Raw genomic sequence first — 23,997 nt, forward strand, 5'->3', positions numbered from 1 at the left:
GCCGGAACCGGGCCAGGGTGGTTTTGCGGACGTTGGGATTTCTTTTCTGTAGGTCAGGCTGAGCTCAAAGCTGTTCAGCAGATGAGAAGTGGTACCTAGGGGGGCAACCACCACTGGTGCCCGCACCCCAGAGCTGAAACCAGGGTGGCAGAGGTGGCCCAGCCGCCTCATCTGTGCGGGATCCTGGGATCCGATTCGACCAGAGAATCCAGGAGAATCTGGATCGTAGAGAAGGGGGAGCAGTATGCTGAGCTTGTGCATGTGCTGTCCACCACCTGATTACATCCAGTCCGGAGCATCTTTCCCTCCCAGCCTGCCACCACTCAGCCACCTCAGCTGCCTACAGCCCAATTTCTCCCAAACACTCTTCTGGCTTGTAACACTTCGCAGCTCTCACTTCTGTTTAAAAGCCTTTGGTGCATTTCGCTTCCCAGAATTTGTCCAGTTCCTCTTTGGCAACCACAGTATCTCCACTGAGGAGATGACTCCTGCAGCTCAGCTATACGCTGCATCGAGAACAACCATCCTCGACCTGCCGTGGTGGGCATCATCTGGACCAGGACCCGTGCTTGCTCCGAAACGAGGCCTGGAAACTGTCCTCAAATCCTGTCCACCTCTTCCTGATATGGACTGATGGTTCTTGGCACCGTCTGAAGCCACCCCCAAGCTCTGGGAGGTCACCTCTAGTCTCTGGGATGCTGGAACACGAGGTATCACCTCAACATGCCCAACATGCAACCCTGAAGATCAAAGCAAGGGTCTTACCAGAACTGGCTGCCAGAGGCAGGTCGAGGAGGAGGAAGAGGCGAGGAAGCCAAATTGCCAACTGATACTCAAGCAAGGGTTCTCCGAGAAATCCAAACACAGCTCCAGAGCAAGGGAAACAGTCCAACTCCCACGGATGGAGTTGCTTGAAATTGCACATAGCAAAAGTTGTACAAACAGCCTTTGCTAATTAAAAGCGCCCTCTTACTTAATTGGGAAAGCCAAGGTGCATGAACTGCAGCAAGCAACCCTCCCCAAAAAAAGCAGAGGAGGGCTGTTTGGATCCTTCTTTGCAGCCTCCATTTGCTGAGCAGATAACTTAGGTGATTTAATTCTCCAGCCAACTTCTACAGGAGATCTTTCCTTGTTCCACAGAGGCTTCAAAAACCGAGATCCGTTCCCCTCATCTTACAAACACACACGGCAACCTCACAACTTGAGTGCGAAGTGGCAAACAATTTTATTGTGCAGTTAGTAAAAGGTGCTTTTTTTTTTTTTTTTCCTTTTTTAAAAAGATTTGCAGGGACACAGTTCCCTCCTGCAGGTTCACCTGCTGATTACGCTTTTAAAGTGCTGCATTACAACTGTGAAAACATCGGCACTTCACAGCAGAAAACCGAACGTATGCTTTTATCAAGTCTGAAGTTGTTTCACAAGAGTAATTCGAAGTGAAAAAGGCAAAGCATACAAGCCATTGGGAAAATACGTGAAGAATTTTGCAGGCAAGTAAAGCACGAGAGAAGATGGCCTTGGTATGGATGCTGCTGGTTTGGGATCTCGCAGACGTCCTCAGAATCACACAGAAAGCGTGTGGAGAAGGCACGTGCCCTCTCTTTAAAGAGCCAAATTTTGGGATGGATCCTACAGTGCGGTTACTCTGCTTTACTATATGTATTCTGTGATATTCAACAGTAAGGTGAAAGGATTTGGGGAGATTTTCTTACCCACTACAAATAGAGTAATTCTCAGGGCTTAAAACTGCAGCTTTCACAGGGAGGCAACAGGTTCTGTACAAAGCCCCCACTGACAGAATTATAAAAGCTGAAGAAAAAACCAAAACAGTTTACTGAAGGAGGCACTTCTGGTTTTGGGCAAAGTATTAGGGAGGAGCAGCCACTCACCCCATCGTGGGGGTGATGGACCCTTCCCGCTGCAGGCCAAGCTCCAGGCAGGACGGCTGCACTCTGCAGCCAGGTGCCGGGGAGCTCATCTCCCTCCATCTCCCCTGCCAGCGGGAAGGTTTCGGAAAGCTGTGCCGAACGGCAGGAATCCTGGGGGAATGAATTACTGGACACAGTAAAGCAGGGAAGAGGCAACAGCCTGGATTAGGAGTGCAGCCTGGCTGTCAGCACCAGGCCACTGCGGTGGTTTAAAGCCCACGGTATCCTTGCGGGCTCACCAGATTCAAACCACGCCAGCCCGTGGCACGAGCCTTCTGCCGTGCAAATCCACCACCAGACCGCCAAACGTTTTGCCCAGTCCTGCCTCCTGCCACAGCTCCCCTGTTGCCCCCCAGCAAATCATGGGAGGGTGCGAACACCCAAAGGTCTGCACGGGCATCTTTACAGCTTTAAAAAAAAATATTTAAAAAATAATAAAAAAAACCCCTCTAGCTACAATAACTCTCTAACTAAAAAAAAGTAGTTTTGTTACTTTTGTGCCCCTGTGCTTTTGGGGAGAGGCGGGTATTGGCAAGAACTACATCCACCCTCCTAGCCAGGCTTCAAAAATTCATCCTCAAGATCAAAGCCACCCAACAAGCCTGCGTGGGACCGAGCCCACTTAATGCTGGCATTGTGTGAAATGTTCCTCTTAGACAATAACCCCTTCCCTGGCAGGAGGGGGGTGAAATGAGGTTCATCCTCAAGAAAGCTGGTTAGCTACGGCTCTTTCCTGACCCTCCACTTCATCCCCAGGGTGTCAGCACTGCATGAAGCGACCCCAGATCCCATCCCTGACCCTCTGGACCTGCGGAGGATGCTCTGACGCCGAAGCAGGACAACAGCTTCCGGGAGAGACGACAGCTTGCACGCAGTCTGGCCTGGCGCATTCTCATCCCAGGGACGAACGAGCAGGAGGCAGCGCAACTCAGTGCGCTGGGGGTCCTGCCCACGCACTCAGCACCGGAGGAAAGGAGGAGCAGAGATGAGCCAAGGTGCCAGCAGCAGAGCCAGAGACACCGAGTAAGGCAAATTCCACATGAGGCACTGGTGAAGGCTGCTGCACAGACCTTCGGGTACATTTTCAAGCCAAGATGAGCAGTCTTGACAAAATCAGCTCCACTTTTACAGGACGTCTGCGAAACCTCTCCTTGCTGCACTGCCCGGAAGGACGTGGGGGGGTCAACCCTTTGGGCTACCAGGACATGTTTCCCTGGGGCCTCCTGGGACCAAACAAGGAAGATGTAGAGAATCGCCACGAGGACTTTCTTTTTTGACTCAAGGGATCACTCCCTGAACAAGACCCTCGCTATGGCTGTAAAAGGAGAAGGCTACAGACAAGATGGTTAGGAAATGGGGGGGAACAGACCCAAACCCAACAGCATCATGCAACCAAGGCCTCTTCCAGCAAAACCTTCCAGAAAGAGATTTAATGACACCTCTACCTCCCCTCCCAATCACTGCTCTTCTGGCTTCAACCACGTTGGCCAAATTCCTGCTACAAAGAAGAATTGCTCGGGCTGAGTGATGGTCGTGGCATCCCATCCACTCCAGCGCTATTTCTGCAATCGAGCATACACCAGAAACGCCACAGCTGAGATCACAGCGATGCCCACAGCTGGAATGATGTATGGCAAGGACGGTCCGTTGCTGTCCCCTGGGGGGACTTTGGCCTGAGACGAGTCGGCCGCAGTGTCACGGTCCCTGCTAGAGTCAAAAACTGGGGAGTTTCCAAGGGGATCGGCTCTGTCTTGGAGGTCGTTGCCTGCCCTGAGCTGGGTGCTGGGGTAGTGATCCACACGGACCTCATGGGTGCCCAGGGAGGAGCTCCCCCAGCTCGGAGGCGGACAGGAGTCTCTGCTTGCTCCAGCTGCCTCCTCTTTCCCGGGGTCTTCCCAAGCCGCTGGAGCTGGGCATCCCGAGAAGACTCTGGAGAGCGTTCCTCCTGAGCTCGAGCTATCCGTGCTCACCAGGAGCGGGTCGCTGCTGAACCTGAGGCTATTGGACGCCTCAGAATAGGGGCCCCCGGGCCCCCGAGAGCTCGGGCGTTTGCCAGCCACCTCTGGGCTCTCCCCAGCCATGGAGAGGAGGACACCCGGCTTGCTGAGCTCCACATCCCTCTCCGTGTTGCTGGAAGATGCCCAGATGCTTGTGGCAGAGCTCACTCGGGATGCCGCTCTCCCAGACATGCCTTCAAAGCTTCCTGCAACAGTCGGAAGAGGATCTGCCGAGGCCGGGAGCACCTTTGGGAGACAACAAGAGGGGCTGGGTGCCACGGGGAGCACCCGTTTGGCCTGGTCTCTGCTAACGTCACGCAACAAGTCCACTTCAGCGCTCAGCGACCACATCTCCAGGCGCTAACAGCGAAGTTGGGTCACAGGTAACTCGCAGGGCTGGGAGAGTCGGGGCAGGGAGGTGTTGGGGCTCGGGAGAGCCTTTGGGATTCAGGGGAGATACGGGAAGGGGAGATGAGCAGTGAGGAGAGGGGTGGAAAGAGGAACCTGGGAGCCGGGAAACTGACTGGGAAGTCAAGGAGGGGAAATAAAGAGTCAAAGCCCAAAAAACCTTGGGTCCCTTTCTCCTACGCTCCAAAATACAGTGTCCAGGTGGGGACGTGAACACAGTGGGGAGAAAAAAAAAAAAAAAAAAAGCCCTGAATAAACTCACCACCAGCTCAAAGTCTTACACTGCAGCAGAAAAATCTCTGGACCAGGAGGAGTTGGCAATGACCTGAATGAAATGCAAGTGGCAGCAGGAAAGGTCACCTACCTTCTCCCTCGTTGGCACAGAGGGGGTGCTGCTGGCCGTTTCCGCCACGGGCAGTTTTTTCTCTTGTACAGACTTCACGGAGGTGTCGCAGGATGGGGAAGCGTCTCTGGGCACAAGGGTAGCGACCAGGGTAGTTGTTTCCATCCAACTGTCTGTTGGAGAGAAAACAAAATGTATTGTGTTAATTAGGAGACCTAAAAGGGGAGTTTTGCTGTTCCCCAAGGTCGCTGCAACAGGATACTCCCAGAGCTGAGGGAGGCAGGGAGCAGGACCCAACATGGGTACACAGACATTCAGCTGGGGTGTTTTACGTCGGAAATGAAGCAAGTGCCTCTGCCAAGTCCTGGTCAAGACATCGTGCCAAAATACAGCAACAACTGGAGGAAAAATAAGGGATAAAAAGCAGCCAGGCTGGATTTCTGCACAACCCAACCTCGCTCCCTTCCTGGAGGGGGCCACTGGGGCGCAGGAGATGGGAGAGGAGACAGGTGACACCAGCAGAGAGCTGCCCTCTGCACCTCCATGAGCGCTCACGGGTGTTACAAAGGCAGATCCAACCTTGGGCTGTCCTGTACCAACAGCCACAGCCACCACCATTCTTTGGGAGGGTCCCCATGGCCTCCCAGATGGGCCCTACCCCACACCTGCAACTTCTCTGCCACCTTCCATCCTCCCTGTCGAGCAGGGCGGGCAGAGAATCACCGAACAGAATCACAGAATCATTTAGGTTGGAAAAGACCCTTAAGATCACCAAGTCCAACTGTTACCCTAGCAGTGCCAAGCTCACCACTAAACCATGTCCCTGAGCACCACATCTACACCTCTTTTAAATACCTCCAGGGATGGGGACTCCACCACTTCCCTGGGCAGCCTGTTCCAGGGATTGACAACCCTTTCAGTCAAGAAGTTTCTCCTAACATCCAATCTAAACCTCCCCTGGCACAACTGGAGGCTGTTTCCTCTTGTCCTATCACTTGTTACTTGGGAGAAGAGACCAACCCCCACCTGGCTACACCCTCCTTTCAGGGAGTTGTAGAGAGCCATCAGGTCTCCCCTCAGCCTCCTGTTCCCCAGGCTAAACAACCCCAGGTCCCTCAGCCGCTCCTCGTCAGACTTGTGCTCCAGACCCTGCATCACTTGGTTGCCCTTCTCTGGACACGCTCCAGCACCTCAATGTCCTTCTTGTAGCGAGGGGCATCGGGCAGCACATTCAGCCCTGCTCCCCGTCAGCTCAGCTGCACGGCGGCTACGTGGCTCTGCCAGGAAGGAAACCCACCTCCATCTCCTCCAGGCTCTTGCAGCATCTCGACTCGCTTCTGCTCCGCATCGAACTGCTGCTGTATGAGGAGGGGGCTGCGCACATCCACGAAGCTGCCCGGTGCCTCGTTGTGCTCGGAGCCGGGCACAGGCTGGTTTTTTGGCAGCGAGTCTGGGGGCTGTGGCCCCCCGCTGCGAGCAGTCTCCTCTGGCCTTAAGGGCAACTCAGTGGAGAGGTAGAAGTCCTCTTCAGGCTCATTCCTGGGCTGCTCAGGGCTGCGAGCAGCAACCGCATCCCTCGGCGGAAGAGACCTGCCCAGCCCCAAGCCTGGCATGCCGCGGTGCAGGTGGTTGGCATTCCCGAAACACCCGTTGTCCACACACACCGGGTGCTGCTGGCGGCTCAGCCAGTCCTGGCCCCACTTGGGGGGTGCAGCCAATGGCACGGCCACACTGCCTGTCCCGGGGGTCCCCGCTGCTGCCTGCACAGTCTCGACAGGGTGTGGGAGATGCCCCTCTCTGCCGTGCCCATTGCTCACTCCATCATGGACCGTGCTCCCAGGCGGAGGCAGCTGGGGACTCTCTTGCTCCAGGTTTTTGGGGAGCTGGAAGGCAAGGAGCTGTGTTAAATCACTGTGTCAGAACGAGGGAGTCTGGGAACGCCGTGACGCCCCAAACTCCAACCCCATGACCCACGTGAGCCTGGCAATGAGGGGGTGACTCCTTTGCACCCACCGCACAGATCACTGAAGGTCTCCACAAGATCAGGGAGCCCAGACTAATGGAGCAGCCCCTGCACTCCCATCTGCAGAGGGGAAGCAGGAGAGGGGAGGAGTTATAGGGCCATACGTAGGCTATACGATGCCAGACGCGGAAAGCGTGCAGCAGAGATCAGCAATGATGAGGCTGCCTGGGGGTCCCTCAACAAGCCCAGCCCTACCAAGGGCTCCTCACACTCCACAGCACCAACGCTCTGGTCCAAAAGGGACCTCCGTGTCCACATCCAACGTGTGCCCTGCTCACCGATTCCTGCACCGGGACCCTGGCGTCCAGGTCCATGCTCGTGGCAGTGGCAGCACTGGGCAGGAGAGGTGGACATCCACCGGCGGGCAGGTCTTGGTGCGGCTGCACGGCCAACGGGGCGCCCGGAGCTGGGTTTGGCCTTGGGGACAGCGTCTGGGCACCGACGGAGGAGATGGTGGGACGGGCACCACTGGCTGCAGGAGGGAAGGAGGCAGCAGAGGGAGCTGGGGGACCTGGAGGAGCCAAGGCAGTTTGTGAGTGAGGATGTCAGGGGAAAAGCTGAGGAGCAGAGGATGAGTGTGGGGCTAAGGCAGCCCCTTGTGTGCCCCTGCTCTGTCCCCCCACCTGCCAAGCCTGCAGCACCCCTTAATTCATCTTTCCATTTCCCCTCAGGTGAGCAACCCAGCCCACGACCAACCCGAGCACCTTTAAACAAGGACCCTGCCATCCCCAGGCATGCCACCAGGATGAGGGACATCCCTGGGGACACTCACAGACACCCCCAGGCCCCTGGGAAGCTGGGGCAGAGAGAGAGACCGGCTGCTTGGCGGGCACCAGGAGACGTGGTTCGGGTCCCCACCTCCACCAGACACCCACAGCAGCACCCGGGGACGATGCTGGGTCCCCACCTCCACCAGACACCCACAGCAGCACCCGGGGACGATGCTGGGTCCCCACCTCCACCAGACACCCACAGCAGCACCCGGGGACGATGCTGGGTCCCCACCTCCACCAGACACCCACAGCAGCACCCGGGGACGACGAGGCTACGTACGGGCTTGGCAGGACTCGTACACATGCTGCAGCTCATCAGCCAGGTGCCCCGCGTTGTTCTGGCGCAGTGCATCGATGAGATCCCACACCCAGCCCTGCCGGCACTTCAGGTGCTGGTAAAACCTATAGACGGTAGCCTGGCTCCCCCGCGTTTCCTCCCGGGCATAAAGTTCATCCTAAATAAAACACACAGCGGCTCTAAGAAAGGCTCTGGCTTAGAGGTATGGCAGCTATACGAGGAAGGAGCCCTGCGGGACTCAGGAAAGCAGGGAATTACTCTGTCAGCGTCGGTCAGGCAGCTCAGGGAATCGGCCAGTGACGCCACACGGATGTTCTTGAAATTCTTGAGATTTTTCAAAATGTAGTCGTACACTTTGTCTTCTGCAAAACCCATGGTGGCTCTGCATCTGCGGAGAGAGAGACTTCACATAAGCAGAGGGCTGCTGGTAACACTCAGATTTTCTATAGGAGCTTGGGCTTTTGTATAGGAACCTGGCTCCTCGGCAAGGACACTGAACCTCACCGCAGGGGGAAATCCCGGGCAGAAACCACGCAAACGAAAAACACTCGGGTTAAAGTTTAGCTCACGACTCTGTTTTCCCGAACCCCATCCCCTCCTGGTATTGCCCGCCCCACGTTTACCCTTTTTTTGCGGCCGGGCGGTGGATCCCAGCCCAGGCCTCACCACACGAACGGCGCAGGGTCACGCCAGGAGAAGGGGGCCAAGGCTGGGTTCCTGCTTTAGGCCTCGGCCGACGCAGCTTCTCGCCGATAGAAAAAGATGGCGGAGGAAAAGCCACCAGGCTCCTTCCCCCAGGGAAACGGCCGCCCGGGAGCTGCAGGCTGCGGCAGGACCCTGCCCGCTCTCTCGGCGGAGACACCCCCCCCCCCGCCCCCGCGGCTGCGCCTTCCCGCTCCCATGGAGGCGCTGGGAGACTTCGTGCTTACAAATAAAGGTGGAAGATCCCCCCCCGGAGCTCCCTGTTCGGCGGGCCCGGGGAGGGGGGGGGAGAAGCGGACCCCAGGGGCCGGGACCCGCTGCAAACGGGGACCCGGCCCGGCCCGCCCCGCCGCACGAAGCCCCTACCTGCGCCCGCCGCCTCCGCGCGTTCCGGAATCCGCTCTGAGCCCGTCCACCTCCACGCGTCACAGCTGCTGATTGGTCTTCCGGTACGTCCGTCTCGGTGATAGACAGGAGCTGTGAAGGAGGAGGAAGTGCCCGCCCCTCTCCTCGCCGGAGCCGGTTCCGGACGGGGCGGGCCCGGGGCCGCGGGGCCGCGGGGCCGATCCCGCCCGTCACCCCACGGAGGACAGGGCCGCTTCTCGTCACCGGCAGGTGGCAGCACCGTAACGGGAACGTTTCCCCCGGGTACCTGGCGGAGGGATCCCGCGGCGACCTCATCGCCCCGCCCCTCTCCCCGCCCCCTGGCTCCGCCCCCTCGCCCCGCCCCGGCCCTGTCAGCGGAGCGCGCCCTGCATGGAGCCGCACCATGGCGGCAACGGCGGCGGCGGCAGGAGCGGGCGGGCGGCTGCGGGGGCGCCGCTGAGGGCCGGCAGCCCCGCGGCGGGGTGCTGAGGGGCGGTGGTGCCTCCCCCTCCCCTTCCCCTCCCCTCCTTTCCTTTCCCCCCCCACCCTTACCCCGACCCCCGCGCCCTTCCCCGGCGCGGCGTCCATGGTCGGGGCCGCCCGCCGCGGCGTCGTACCGGAGCCGTTGGGCGGCGGCGAGAGCCAGCGAAGGAGAAGGAGCGGGCCCGACCCAGCGCTCGCCCGCCGCGTCGCAGGTGAGCGACCGCCCGACGAGGGTCGGCGGCGGGGACGGGCCCGGGGTTGTTATGGCGACGCAGGGGCGGCCGGGGTGAGGGGGGGGGGGGGGGGCGCCAGGCGGGGCCTCGCCGGGCGGCACCCACGCGTGTCCGCGGCCTCTGCGTGGGGCCCGGCTCGGCCTGGAGTGGGGTCCCATCTCGGCCCCCCCCTCCCTTAATCCCCACCCCGTGGGTTTTATTTTTTTAATGATAATAATAAAAAGTGAATCGCGGATTGGGACGTCTGAACTTCCACACGTGGGCCCGCAGTAGCCCACGGCCCCCTCCCACTCTGTGCACCCGTGGGGGGTCCGAGCTGGGGACACCCCCCCCCCCCACCCCGACACCTGGCAAAGAGGTCACATCGCCGGACCGCCACGGTCAGACCCCACGATCTCCAGCCCCCTCCTCCCCACCACGGCTGGCCTCTCCCAGCCGCAGCATCGCCGGGCTCCGTGGGCTCCGCCATGCAGGACGCCGGGGGTCCGGCACCAGGCCCCCCCCGTGGGTGAGCAACACACCGGCCTTACTCGGCCTGACCCATGGCCTTCTCGGCAGCTCTCAGGCTGTGCCAGGGACGTAAGGCTTCTTTTTTTTTGGGAGGGGTACGCCAGCCTTGTCGGCTTATGGCCTGGCTCCCACCCTGCGCCGTCCCTCAGGGAGATGGTCCAAGCCGGATCCAGCATCGGAGGGGATGTCGCTCCTCACCAGGAGGTCCGAGGGCTGGGTCCCCTCCTCGCCGGTGTCTCCGCACATCCCAAATGGGAACGTAGGAGCTGCCACGCTCCTGGTTCTCCCACGCTCGAGTAGATGTGTCCTCCCTCCTCGGCCAGCGCTTGCTTATTTCTGATCTTGGATGTCATCAAGGGTGGAAAATGTGACAGGAAGGAAGGGAGGCTTTTTTTCCTTCTGCTAAATATGGACTGACATTAAAATCCAAATACTGTCGTGAAAGGAATCCCAGCCCCTGTTTGTTGGAGGAGGGAAAAAAACCCGATGTTTTCTGGCTTTTCTGCTGCAAGGTTCCAGCTGGGAAGTTTCGCAAGGAGTGGTGGAGTCCTTGCCGAGATCCTCAGGAATTTACTTTGCTTGTTCGTAGGATGCTCTCTGCAGCGTATTACGCTAAAAAAATTAGTCATCCCTTCTCTGCCTGTCTGTGGCTGGAGGGAGCTTGCTGTGAGCATGCAGAATGCTTTGAAAATACTTAGGGATTTTTCCTCTCCTGTACAAGGACATCTAGAAACGAAAGGGGTGCGGGCAAATAAAACTGCAGCCCCAACAGGAGTTTTTTTATCTTTATTTTAATTCCTGTTGCTGCAGCAGCCGATGGCAGGGAAGGAGGTGTGCGGGGCGGCTGCAGCCGAAGCAGGGAGCTGCCGAGTTTGCGAGGAGGATTTATGTCTTTCTCCGTCAAGGATCAGATGCAAACTCATGCCGTTATTCCTACGGTGAGGTTGGGAAACCAGCTCGATGATGAGGAACGGGACCCCAGGGATGGTCACAGCACTGCCAGCTCCCCCAGTGACTTCTGCTGTGGCCAAGGTGAAGAGCCAGGACGTTTTGGGGGGGCGTGGGCCACAGCTTTGCTGGGACTTGGAGGTGCTGGAGAGACACCAAGAGAGACTTGGTGTCTGTGCTGAACAGAAAGTGGGCACTGCCGTGTTCCCCCTCTGCGTGTTCCTCTGAATTCCTGCTGGAGAGCTGTTTGAGGGGGGGGTGTCTGTGGGAAGCTCCAGGGCATTTGCTCGGTCTGTATAAAACCAGTTTGTTAAAGCAGTGGGGGGATACTGGGAGGTGCTGAAAATAGATGTTTCCCGTTTCCAGGGGCATTGCTGTCCTGGCGTTGGTGCGGCTGTATTGTTTTCAAGTTAATAGGATACATAACTCTGCTTTTCTGAAATGTCACTCTGAAATAACTGATGCTTTGTGCAAATCTGTGATATTGGTCCAAGTCCAACATCAACATCCTTGTGGAAGAGTAGTTTGAATTCCCTCTCTCCCCGTCTCCTCCAGCCGACGACCTACATCTGTTCCCCTCCAAACCTTTGTGTTTGCAGCAGGACAGCGGATCCCGATCCAGCGGGAAGGGCACAGGTTACGTGACCTCTGCCATGCTCGGCCCGCGGGTCTGCCGTAACCGCTTTGGGTAGGGCAGTGCTGAGCTACAGTTGTGTGGTCATGGTCTGTGAGATGCCTCGAAACACCGGAGAGAGTGGGGTGGGTTATTTTGGGGAGAACAGAGCGCCCGTACGCTTCCGTAGGGTCAGGAGTAGTACAGCAGATAGACAAGCTGCCGGCTGGGACTTTATTCTTGGTGATCTACGGGAAAGAGGTCAGCCCTCACGGTCGCTTTCTGGTCTCATTCACAAATCGCGTTTTCCTTTTGAAATAAAACAAATCCCCGGGCTTTCCTGTCACGGTGGAAATCATTTGAATGCAACCAGGTCTGTAAGCATCTCCGAAGCCCGCGGACAGGAAGAAACACTAGAATGAAGAGGTAGGAAATGTCCGCGTTCATAGCAGTGGGCTGATTCATCTCCCTGCTCTTAACTCTTTCCCTCCTGCTTTTGGTGAGATCCAGCTGTTTTACTCCCAGGCTCGGAGGCCGAGGAGAATATTGCCAGCTCTCCTCTAGCTGGATCACAAAATACTGCTGGGTTTCGTACATTGTATTTATGTGGTTTGGGGCGGAAAAGGAATGGGCTGTTGGGGGTGTGCGGTTATCCGAATCGGAACATCGGCAGTCACATTAGGAAGGATTAATATTTAATATATAGGGTATGAACCATTGTGCTTAATCACTATCTGAAGGGCTTAGGAAGAGATTTACTGATAAACAAGCGATTCCCGAACTGTCCAGAATTATTGCTTCCATCTTCCGTGGGAGCAGCTGGTCCTGAGTATCGCTGGAGGCTGGTCTGATCCTGTTCTTCCTGATGTCTCTAGCATTTGTAAGTGGGTAGCGTGGCTTTCATCGCGAGTGCTTTCTTCTCATTAAACTAAAAAAAAAAAATGCTGGAAACACCCTTCTCAGGTACAACTCACATGGCTTTCCTGTTTGCCATCGTACCTGGCACTGCTTGAAACTTATGTATGTGGCCAAAGCTCGTGGGAAAGGTGTGGACGCTCTGTGAACGCTGTCACTGTCACTTACATCTGCCTAGCCATGAGTCCGGAGCTGGCTCATTCATGCTTTTCTCTGGCTAATGTCTTCAGGAGACGTTGAATTTCATCTCCACGCCTCCAGCATGGTCCTGGCAACCCTTGTGATGGCAGCGCTGCTTCCCGTGTCTGCCCCACGTTGACCTATCTGGGGTTTTTTGCAGGATAAGGTGTTTTGTAGTACAGTGAGGCGGGGTGGGTGCCGCTGTGTTTGTGCCAGGAGGAGGTGATGGTAGGGGACACATCAGGGCACACAAATAATCCATCTCCACCGCCGTGTGTCCCACAGGACTAAATCTAACTAACTAAATCGCTGTGCGACTGCAGCCGGTGGGGCCGTGCGTGTCCTGCGAGTCGGTGTTGAGCTGGTTTGAGGTTGGGAACTGGAGATGGAGGTCTTGTTGTGACTCTGGTGGGACGACTGGGGTTTGACTAAATTTGAGGGTTGTGACTTCATCTCAGGAAGCCCCACTTTAGGCTGCGGGAGGGTGCGTGCTTGTGTCCCCCTTCCCTCCCTGCTCCGAGTCAAAACTCGCGAAACTGAAAGCATCAGCTGTGGCCGTCAAACTCGCTTTTGCTGTGGTTACACATATGGGACTGCTGTGTTTATGGTGGCTGCAGTTTTGATGGTGGAAGTCGAAACAACTGAGTGTGGGTTGGGTTTTGGCACGTTGGTCATGTAGGAAATCCTGGTGGCTACCGTAACAAGCATGGAGGTTAGAAAAAACGGTGTGGGGACTGCTTTTTCCCCAAAACATATGTGGGAGAATGCCCCTTTAATTCCATGTACAAACAGATCGCTTGCTTAGGCAGCAGCAAGTCCTCTTTATTCCAGAATAATTTGTTGTCCTAATTCCTTCCTGTTGAAGCAACTCCATTTTGCATGGAATAATTAGTACTAATTTGGACCTGGGATGGAAAACAAGAGTTCTCTGACTTCAGACGAGTAGACAAGAGCATAACCTCTGCCTGTCCTGCGTGAGTCAGGTCGTGCCGTGCCATCCCTCCTCTAAAGCAAAATTAAAACCTGTACGTGAGACCGAACATCCCAGGTTGGTAGGAGGGAGCACTAGATGTAGGTGTCACCAATTTTAAGCCTTCTGCTGTTGCGGGGAGCTGAGGACATGTGTGGTGAGGGGGAGCAGACCACCGCCTCCTTCCTTCTTGGCTAACGCCGAGGAACAAATAAACAAAAATGTTCCCACCGCGCTGATGTGAAAAGCTGTTTCTGAGCCGATCTGGTGTGTCGGTGTATTCCTGGCGCCCTGGCCAAGTACTTGAGACCTTTTTATTGCCGTAACGAGGACTTCCACATCCTGCCCCACAGTCTAACTCGAGCTGCGGCTATTTTCTGGTCCTTCCGGGAAGACATCCCTGTTCTCCCTTCCTTTGCGTAGCGTAGGGAAGCCAGCCAAATTCCTTCCCTCCCCCAAATCCCCGCGCGGTTGAAGAAGGAGAGGTGCAGGCATCCTTCCTGGCTTCCCCAGCATTTACCAGGGAAGCATGAGACGAATTATAGCGCGAAGGTACTGCAGGCAGGATCGCCCCTGCCCGTCTCGCAGCTGCCTTCCTCAGCGCTGGTAGCTTCATCGTTTCTGCTGGTGAGCACCGAGGCCGTGTCCTCGTTTTTCAGAGTGCTGCGTGAATGCCTCTTCAGGTTGAGCCCTGGAGGTGGTGGAAACAGGGGATGTCTAGCCTGGAAATTCCAGCTGGCAGGAGACGTGCTGAGAGTGAGACGGGCTTCCCAGTGTCTGGATATCCGACCTCGGCTGATGGATGCTACCTGCCTGCAGGGTGAGACCGGGAGTTTTCAGACCTGTATTCATAACTTGGGGTCCAAAATGCTGCTTGATGCTGCAAGAGCGATCAATAAAAGCCTGTTAGAGGCTGATGACAGAGGTGCTGCGGCAGCATACCAGTCGTAAAAACAGAATTCAGCGTGTTCGAGCTTGTAGGTTTTGTGTATCTGAGTCAAGTCATAGGTGACAGGAAACCTTGATTCAGGTATGAGCAGTGAATCAATCACCGCCGGATTTCTCGGTGTTGAACCAGCCCCCTCTTGGGATGACTGCCTTCCCATGTCATGCCTGATGTTTTGAAATAACCTCTCCAAGTTAACAATTGTTCTGATGATGTAAAACCCAGGGGTTTAGCTCACTTTGGTCTCCACCCCGTTGGCCATGACCTTGCTCCGGGGCTGCAGAGAGCAGCAGACATTTCTGGTTTAACTGCTGAAGGTAGGATGTCTCCCTGGGTCTGTGCTCAGATACTGTCCTCCAAGGAGCTGGGGATCTTCTCACCAGAAGGCAACTTGTAGAGGGCTTCCCCAAAACTGGTACCCAACCATCCTCCCTTGTCTTCTGTGTATCCAGTGTGTCGTTAATTTGTGATTGTTAATTTTACTGTACGGTCTGGTGTGCTTTCACAGGCTCATCTTTAACTGTGGTTGACCAGGTGGTAGGAAGAGCGGTGATCAGAGGTGATGTGAATGGGATGGACTAGGCAGCTTTTGGGGCTTATCTGGAGCGTTGCTGCCCTTGGGAGCACTGGTAATAGCTGCAACAAAGTTGTTTAGCCGTAGCGGGGAGCCTCGTGGTACTTGCAAACCGAGCAGCAGATCCTCCTTTAATCCCTGGGACTGTGTGGGGTCCATCCCTTGCTCGCGACCCTGCTTTCTCAGAGCTGGTGTCTCAATTCATACTCTGGGGATTTCAAACACTTCATTCACAAATTGCAGCTGGCTAAGGGCTGATATTACTAATTTGTATTAGTAAATTACGTCATGGTACGTGTCAGAGAGCGTTCTGCAGTCAGGAAATCTGTTCCTGGCCTCAGTGTACGTTGCAACCACCTTGAAGTCCTGCTTGCTCCCAGTTGGGCATCTCTTACTTCACCCTTTGAAACAGCGGTTTGGCCCTGGTGAGCATTCAGGTGAGCCCTGAAGTGATAACTGATGATGTGATCTCAAGAGAGGTCTTGGCAAATCCGGGGAAGGTTCTCTGTTTACTCATCTTTATTTAAAAAAAAAAAAAAAAATAAAAAAGGAAAGGTAGGACCTGCATTGACCTGGAGGTCAGTCCACTTAATGTAGGAAGATACTGGCCATAGCTGTGCTTACTCTCTCCACGAAAGGCTCTGCTACGTGCTCTGCAGATCCAGCCCCTGACCAGGGACAGGAGACAAGCGGAGATGGAGGAAGAAGTGACCTGCCTGGGCAGTGAAATAGTTAGTGGAAGAAAAGCCAAGAAGGCAACTTGGGTCTGGTGGCAAGGTGGCCCGAGAGACTTGGCTAAACCTGGTGGGCAGAAGGGTCAGATATGACAGTCATGATGCTGTTAGAAGTTTCTAAAAGGCAAAAACCTCAAGTAAGTAAATCTTGCTGAGTAAGAGGAGAAATATGAAGAACAGGATTTGCTTTTTTTTTTTTAATACAGGGGGGAAAAAAAAGCATTTTAGTGGTTTATAAAGATTCCAGCAGCGCTCTGGGAAACAGCAGCCTCTTGTTCCAGGCACTGCGCTTGCAGCACGGGGATATCCTGGCTCTCAACCTGAACGCTTTGAGGTACCATAATTTTTTCTCGTGATAGTGTGTGGCAGGACAGCATGCAAAACTTCCCTGCTGCTTTACAATTTGAATAATGTTTTATCATGCCAGCAGATAATCATCTCACTTTTGTTCCAAAAGTGAAGCTCTTAGGGATACTTTTGAGAAGCCTGAAAATAAATATGTTCACATGTGTTTTCCAGTGTTGCTTAACACGTGATATATCTCAGAGCCTCTGGATTTCACTCTCTTCCAAACTGACTGCTGTGGAGTATGAAGTCTCAGAAGTATAACTTTAGGCCCACTCTCAGCTCTGCATGTACATATTTAGTCTCTAACTGGAAGTACAGACTTAGTCTTCCCTTGTTTCTCTGCATTGCTAGATCAGAAGGGCAGGGCTTTGGTCTGTCTGCTGCAGCCCAAACGCTGCAGCTTCCCGTCTGCCTCCTAGAAGACACTAATGCCATCCCTGCTAGGCCTGAATGATGAATTAGAGATGAACGGAGATGAGTTAGAAATGAATAATAAATTGGAAAGCATGGATAATCCTCAAGATTTTCTCTTGAGGGGACTTTAAACCTATTTGGCTACAGACAGAGAGATGTTTTTAATCCCAGTTGCCATGTAGAATTTGCCTTCTCATTCTGGTGGCAGGTGGGAATGCCAGGCGGGATCTTTGGTTGACTCAATGGCAGTGGTTTATTTGTAGATACTCAGCTAGCTGGAAGACCGTGACTGGGATTAGAGAGGTTATATTATTATCTAAGGTTATCTAGAAGTATATGGAAAATAAGTGAGAAGACCGCTTTCGTGGCTAGCATGGTTTTACTTTGCAATTTTGTTGGTTCTGCTTCACTCTGTCCTTCAAAATCTTTCTACCAGGAAGTGGCCTCCAATAGCATAATCTGTGCATCCCTGATTTTTTTCCATCATTTTAACCCTTTGAGAAATTTAGTGTATGTAGATTGCTGCGTAATGGGTGGATCTGCATGTCAGTCCTCTGCTGGGCTCCGAAAGTCTGCAGGGGTTGGCGAGCTCATCCGGAGCAGGCTACAGACATTTCCCGTGGGGCTATGGGAGAATCTCTTACATAGCACTGCCTTTTAGAACAAATATTCAGCCAACTCATCTATCATCTTTTCTGTACCTGGCTTCATCTGCAGTGGTTGTGTACAAGTTATTTTTTTTACTCCAGTAGGGACCTGGAGGTGAAATCTGTGACCCAGCCATTGCTCTGTGTTGCAGCAGTGTTGTACTTCAGCTCTCGCTGTGCTGAGCAGGCAGGTCTGGCCTCCCAGAATCCAACATCCAAACAAATAAAATGCACAAAGGAGATATTGTCACGAAGGGAAACTGAGGCGTGGGCTAGCTGACATACAAAGGCAGCTTTGGAAGGGTTAAGATGAATCTCTGCTCTCCTGGGAGGTGAGTAACTTAAATGCTGCACCATCATCCTTTCTCATGTCTAAAAACACGATTGAAGGAGGTGTGGGATGGGCAGCTTGCAGCCTTGCCTGTCCATGCAACCCCATCTCTAAGACCATCTCCTCTGGCTTGTCTCCTCTGGCACATAGAGGAGGAGTGGATCTCCCATCCCCTCCTCGACTGAGGCTACAGAGAGGCTGACAAACCCAGTGGCTGCTTGAGCGTTTCCCACCTTGGGTCCGCCAGCGTGTTCAGATGGCTTGGAGGGTCACCAGAGTGTCTCCATCCCTCTCGGTGGCGATTGAGAGGGTCCCTGTGGGAGGTCGTGTCCCTCGGTCAGGGCTGCAGGGGAACTCTTGGTGCTGTATGTGTAACAACGGCGTTGCAGGTACGTGTTCGCAAAAGTGGTGGATGTCTTGATCCACCCAAGAGAGGTTTTGTAGACATCTGAGTATCTGATATTGCTTCTTATGTCTGTGTCTTATCCCCTGTGTGACAGAGGATTTACTCTTTGCCTTCCTTGAAATTTGTTAAACTGAGTTCAGTGCCTGTGCAGAGGTAGTTGTCTTTTTTCCAGGATACAGCATATTCTGTGGGGGTGTTTGAGTTTATGTAATTTCCCATATGTTGCCCTCTTCGTCTAGAAACATGGAGATAAATTGTGAAATGCAGGGAGCTGCTTTAAAAGGCTATACCCTCCACTGGATCTTCGCGTGTTTGTGGCAAGAAAAGAGGAACCCAAGGAGCCCTTTGTCCTTATTTTCTCTCTCACACAGCTGAGTGAGCAGCGTGGGATGAAGCACCTGATGCTGCCCCGTTGCCCAACGCTGTGGTGCTCCTGCGGGAAGAGGACATGGTGAGCTGTCAGCAGGCTCAAGGGCAGCCATGTGCTGTTAGGAAGGGCGGTGGTTTCTCCATGCAGCTGCTGCGGCCCCGGCATCGTTCCCTGCAAGACCTCTTCCTTTTCCACAGCCGCTGTATTCCCTACAGAGCATCTCTGCCCCACAGAGAGGTTGACATTTTTGGTGGAGCCTTAAGTCGGTGTTGGTTGAACTAGTGGGCTGGACCTGATCTTGCCGGGTCCTGCCTCATCTCTGTTCCCGTGTTGATCGAGGGGGTCTGAGGACACTCAGTGCCTTGCAGAAGAGGTTCTTTGGCTCCTGTGGGACACAAGCTCGGCAGCTAGTAGGAGATTTATGGCTCTCGTTCACTGCAAACTTGAAAGAAGCCGTTCACCTATCGTTCCTGCTCATCATTTTTGAAAATGCTTCAGTCACAAGTGTAAGAGCAGCCTGCCTCTACTGAATAATTCCACAGCACGGAATGAAGCTATCTGAAAACAGCCATTTCCATTCCTTCTCCAACCCCTCTGGAGCAAAGCCAAGAAGCTCAGCCCCCAAACAACACCCCCTTTTTGAACTTTTAAGTTGAGAAACTGAATTTTTGCTCTGAAAACTGTGCTTAATTGGCTAGTGGACAGAGAATGAGGAAGTCTGTGCACAAGTGCATGGGAGAGGTGGAAAATCCTGGGGGGAAAAAAGTGCTTCAGGGATGAGGCATGCAGGTCTGATGATAGCTAGATGGAAACTACAGCCAGGGCTCCCGGGCAGCGAAACAGCCTCAGCAGTGATGGGAAAGCTGAGCTCCTCAGCATCTGAGCCCAGGAATTAACTTATTCAATGGTTTTTTTTGAAGTTACGGCAAGATTATGACTGTTTTTAGGAAGCTGCGGACTTTGCAGTTGCTCAATACTTGCTCAGCTGCTTTCGTATGGATTATTTGGAAAGATTTTATTTTTGTAGAGTGGATTTAGAGTTGCTGACATGAGATCTTTGGAGATTAGTGTGTTTAGCTGCTGTGGAAAGATGTGGCATGGCAAGCAGCGGTGCAAGCCTCTCCTAGCTGCTGTGAGGAGCGGAGGGCTGGCTGCTGTTGCTGGCTGCTGCTGCCCCAGCGAGGCGGTGCCATCCATCAGGCTGGTTTGGTGATCATGGCGTCGTTAGAGGTGGCCAATCCCTGGACATGCTAGCAGCCTTTGGAATAAAAGACCAAACCTGTACTTTCATTTGTTTAAGCTGGCTCTGCTCCCCAAAATGACTTCCTGCTTGTTACTGCCCATGATCCAGGGGTGCCCGGCTGTGGAGGGGGGAGATCTCACCCGCTGACAGTTTGGCTCAGTTTGGGAGAGAATCTTTAAAATCGTGTCTGCAGCGTTTAAGGATTCCTTCTCTAATGGGACTCGTGGTACGGCTGTTAGCACAGGACAGCGTTGTGGTGTGCGTTGGGGGTTTTCATTTGGCGCCATTCAGTGCCCCACAGGCTGAGAAACGTGACGCAGATTTAAAGGCACTCTGGTTCCTGTTGCCCTGTCTGAAATGCCATCTGCTTGTGTCAGAGAAGGTATTGCTGGCCAGCCGAGATGGCCTCTATATTTGGTGCCGAATTTTTCTTCCCCTGCTGCTTCGTTAAGGTGATGCAGTTACAGAAATGTAATTAACTAATGAAGGACATGGCCGGTAGCGCAGTAGCCAGCTTGCATGGATGCATGGATGTTTTTCCCTGTTCGCAGTCTGATGTGGAAAGGTTGTCTCGGGATACCTCTGCCACGTTCGTCACAGCTGTGACCGGTCCCGTCCCACAACTGACACTGTCCGTGTCACTTCAGGCGTGTGCAGCCCCCCAGATGGTCGCGGCAGTGCCTGCGGTGTCCCCCTTCTGATATCGGAGCGTGGGCAGGCTCCCAGCCCTGCCAGAAACCCTGCCAGCAGTGGATCCCAAGCCCAGGGGTCGAAAGAAGACTGCCACTTCCACCTTTTTTTCCATTTTGCCTGTTACAGTAATTGTTACAGGCCTTTTAAAGCATTGCTCAAGCTTTGTCTTCGCTATGAGAACTAGTCTGTTGGTGCAGGGCATTTGCAGGAGGATTATTTTGCTGTTTAGGTAACAAATTGCAGCTCAGTTCCTTTGGGATGCTCACACTTCACACTTGAAGAGGTTAGCCTCCCCAGTGAGCACCTGGCATCCAGAGCTCAGTCCTTTGTGTCCCTCCCACAGTTTAAGACTGGGATAAGGAAGCATAAAATGTTTTAAAAAAGCACTTCTTTTCAATTCTGCTCTCCCTGCAGCCTGAGACGTTCCTGCCTGTCTATCTCCCTGCACCCTCATCTCCGATGGTGAGAATCTGCAGCATGGCAAAGCCTCCAGTACAGGGGAGATGGGCTTCAGGCTGCAGCAGCATAAGAGGGTTTTTCTCCTGTCCTTTGGTCCAAAGGGCTGGCAGCAGTTTGCCCCTGGCATCTAGGTGCCAGTTTCCAGCACGAGAAGCCGGCTGCACGACTGTTTCGCGCAGGCAGAGGATGTGTTTCCCCCCAGATCTTGTTAGAGCGGTGCTGTCAGCAGTGCCTTCCCTTGGGAAGAGGGATGCTGGAGGGCTGGGGACCGGAGCAGACGCTGAGATGAGCTCGTGGGTTTGCTTCCACCTGTGATTCTTCATCGTGTGTTTCTGTGCAGCATGGCGAGGAATTGGAGAATAATTTTTTGGGTGGGTTTTTTTTTTTTTTTGAAAGATGGAAGTGCCAAACTTGGCTGTAGGGTTGAAGCCTTGTTTCAGGAGCTGAGCAGAGGCACGATGAGCAGCAGGGACATAGAATTCCCTTCCACTCCCTCCAGCGGTGCTGCAGCGTCTGGTCTGGGGGGAATCAAAGTTCAGCTACTGAGTTCATTCAGTTTTGGTGGGGTTTTTGGAGGCTTTTGGAGAGCTAATGCTGCATCAAGCCTTGGGAGGCAGCGTGGCCTCTGACACCTGCTGTGACACGAACCCATCATTTGGACGTGGGCTACCAACTTCCATCTTCGGGCCAGCTCTCAGATAAGGGTGACTTTTGTCAAAGATACAGTGGTATTTTATATCCCTCTTGAGTGAGGCTCTTCCAGTCACTCTGTTGTAGCTCTTCAGTGTTCTTCAGCCAGTTCTCAAGCATCTCTGACTACCCCAATTTATCTGTGGTCACTTGATGTGTGGTTACAAATGCCCCATCAAACCATAGCATTGGATGTTACCTTAGAATCAATTTTTCTCATTGCTGATGGTTTTACTTCATATGTTTTTGGAAGCTGGGACCTAATTTTACTTTGAAGCAGTCGAAGCATTGAATAAAATGCTCCAAAGCTTTCGAATTACATTCTCCCTTCAGACATTCTCAAAGTCACTTCCATCCTGGATCTGCTGCCGAATACTGGCTCTGAGCTGTGCCCAGCTGGCGGAGGCACTTGGATCTGCCTTTGGGGAGAAGTGAGAGGCCTGGGGAACATCGGGAAGCAATGGTAAGGGGGAAGAACTGAACACGTATGTGGTGCTTAAATCTGTTCTTGCTAATAAGAGCAACTTGAATTTATTTATGAGTGCAAGCTTGGTCCATTCTATTCTGGACCTAAATTCATGGTTTGGTGGTGGGGTTTTTTTGGATTGTCTCCTTCATCCCTCCGGCCCCCCAGCTGCCAAACTCTCCCTTCTGCACCATGCCCTGGCATACGGCATCGCAGCATCTTGAATTCTAGGACTGCAGATGTGCCAGCTGGAGACACTGAGGTATAAATTTTGGAAGCAACAACAAATGATGACTTCAGAAAAACCTTCCTGTTTCTGGTGAACTTTCTCTTTGCTCAGAGCCCAGCAATGTTGAACAGGCACCTCGGAAGCTTGGTTTATTGCAGTCTTTGCACAGCGTTTGGCTTCGTGCAGGATAGCTCCCAGGGTTTGCTGCAGTTCTTCTCACAGACGTCCTTGCAGTCTTGCTCCTCTGATCGGCCCAGGCTGGAGCATCCACCGTGCGTGTGGTTGCAGTGCCGTGGAAGCAAACCCCAGCACAGGAGATCCACCTCACCCTCTGCCCTGCCTGCAGCAAGCAGGCAAGGGCTACCGAGACCAGCAGTGCTGGATCGTGCTGAAATCTCACCACAGATCCGTCCTGCAGTGCAGGACTGAGATGCTGAGAAGTCATTTTTGTTTGTTTTCATCTCCCCACTCTGAGTGGCTCTTGGATCCTGCCTCCATCTCCACAGCCAAGAGCCGAAAGATCATCTTGGAATAAGGTGCTTGCAGGCAGAAGTCTGGCAGTACCTGTGCTACCCTTTTTTCCCCTGTCCTCCTTTGCTTTTATGAACCTGTTCCATAAATTGTCTCCGTTGACAAAATCACACTTAGGTCAAGCATTTGCCTACTTAATTCTTCCGCTTGTAGTTTTTCTTTCCTGTGTGGCAGGGTTGGTTGTGAGCAGCTTCAAGCGCAAACATGCCTATTAAGTCTTTCCTGGCTTCAGAGTTGAAACTCTTTAATATTCCTGTCTTCTGTGAGCTGTCTTCCATGAACTTTCCTCCACTTGCCATCCTACTCCAATTTATCGATTCCTGCCTCGCTCATGGGTTTTTTCTGCCCAGGAATGTACTGGGGTATTCCTGTTGTGGCACGCTGGGCTGCCTGCTGTCCCCAGGGAAAAGGAGAGATATGTGAAATAAAAAGGAGGAGTTGCTGCTTCCATGTTTGTTGTGAAGTGCTGGTTTTTGAAATACTCTAAGCCTGAAGTCTCTTGCTTAGAGAACAGATACGATGTCTAACGATGCTGACTGCTTCCCACTTGAGTTGCCCACTACCTGATCCAAAAGGGATTTATTCCCTCTGAAGTGCGGCTCATTCACCTCACTTTAGGTAATGGGCAGCTGAAAAAGCAACACTTTTGCTTTTTCTAGCAGAAAACATCCTGCAGAGGATTCATTATTAATAATAAGCTGCTAAAATCTTGTCATCTTTGATAGCCAGGCACATGCTATTAGCTGAACTCAGTGGTTTAGTCCCATCCTGTACCCTGCCTTTAACCTTGGCCTGGTTAATGTGCCTGGTTCACCATTAATATTTGCACTTAATATTCCCACTTGCTGCTTAATAACTGGGGGTCAAGCCCCATCTCGTCAAAATTAGGTGTTCTCTGGGGCCCAGGCGCAGCAGCGTTGGCTCAGGAGTTAGTACTTTGTTGAGCAGGGAGGGCTATTGCCCCGATGTGAAAAGGAAATTAAGGTGTGAAGAGTTGATTAGTTGTTATGTGGCAGAGATGAGCTGATGTAAGATGTAGGTGGTGGTGTTTTGGAGACATGATTTTTCTGTTCGCTCCTCTGTGCGCGTGTTGGACCACATCTGAGGATTGGGTATGGCAGATCAGCTTGTTTACCTTGGTGTAAAACCGCTCTCCCCGGCACAGCACCCTGTCCTGGCTGATGTTTCGGCAGGTTAGCAAGGCGAGCTGGCCGATGCAGAGACTGGCA

General features: G+C 53.6%; 2 protein-coding genes across 4 annotated transcripts in view; one reads left to right on the forward strand and one right to left on the reverse strand.

The window, feature by feature from the left end:
- Positions 1-1,201: 1,201 nt before the first annotated feature.
- MAVS (mitochondrial antiviral signaling protein) lies at positions 1,202-8,185 on the reverse strand. The gene is made up of 6 exons (XM_075752797.1): positions 8,026-8,185; positions 7,750-7,924; positions 6,975-7,207; positions 5,971-6,556; positions 4,695-4,846; positions 1,202-4,168 (listed from the first exon to the last, which is right to left on the reverse strand). The coding sequence occupies exons 1-6, from the start codon at positions 8,140-8,142 to the stop codon at positions 3,482-3,484; spliced, it is 1,950 nt and encodes a 649-aa protein (XP_075608912.1). The 5' UTR covers positions 8,143-8,185; the 3' UTR covers positions 1,202-3,481.
- Positions 8,186-9,202: 1,017 nt separating this feature from the next.
- Positions 9,203-23,997, forward strand: part of PTPRA (protein tyrosine phosphatase receptor type A) — a 127,663-nt gene continuing 112,868 nt past the window's right edge. The window contains exon 1 of one of the 3 annotated variants that reach the window (XM_075752810.1): positions 9,203-9,530. The gene's annotated coding sequence lies outside the window, so the exon portion shown is untranslated. The remainder of the gene's footprint in view (positions 9,531-23,997) is intronic. The other 2 variants (XM_075752811.1, XM_075752813.1) reach the window with 2 other exon arrangements.

The sequence above is a fragment of the Balearica regulorum genome, chromosome 4 (assembly GCF_011004875.1).
Source record: "Balearica regulorum gibbericeps isolate bBalReg1 chromosome 4, bBalReg1.pri, whole genome shotgun sequence".
Taxonomy (NCBI): domain Eukaryota; kingdom Metazoa; phylum Chordata; class Aves; order Gruiformes; family Gruidae; genus Balearica; species Balearica regulorum.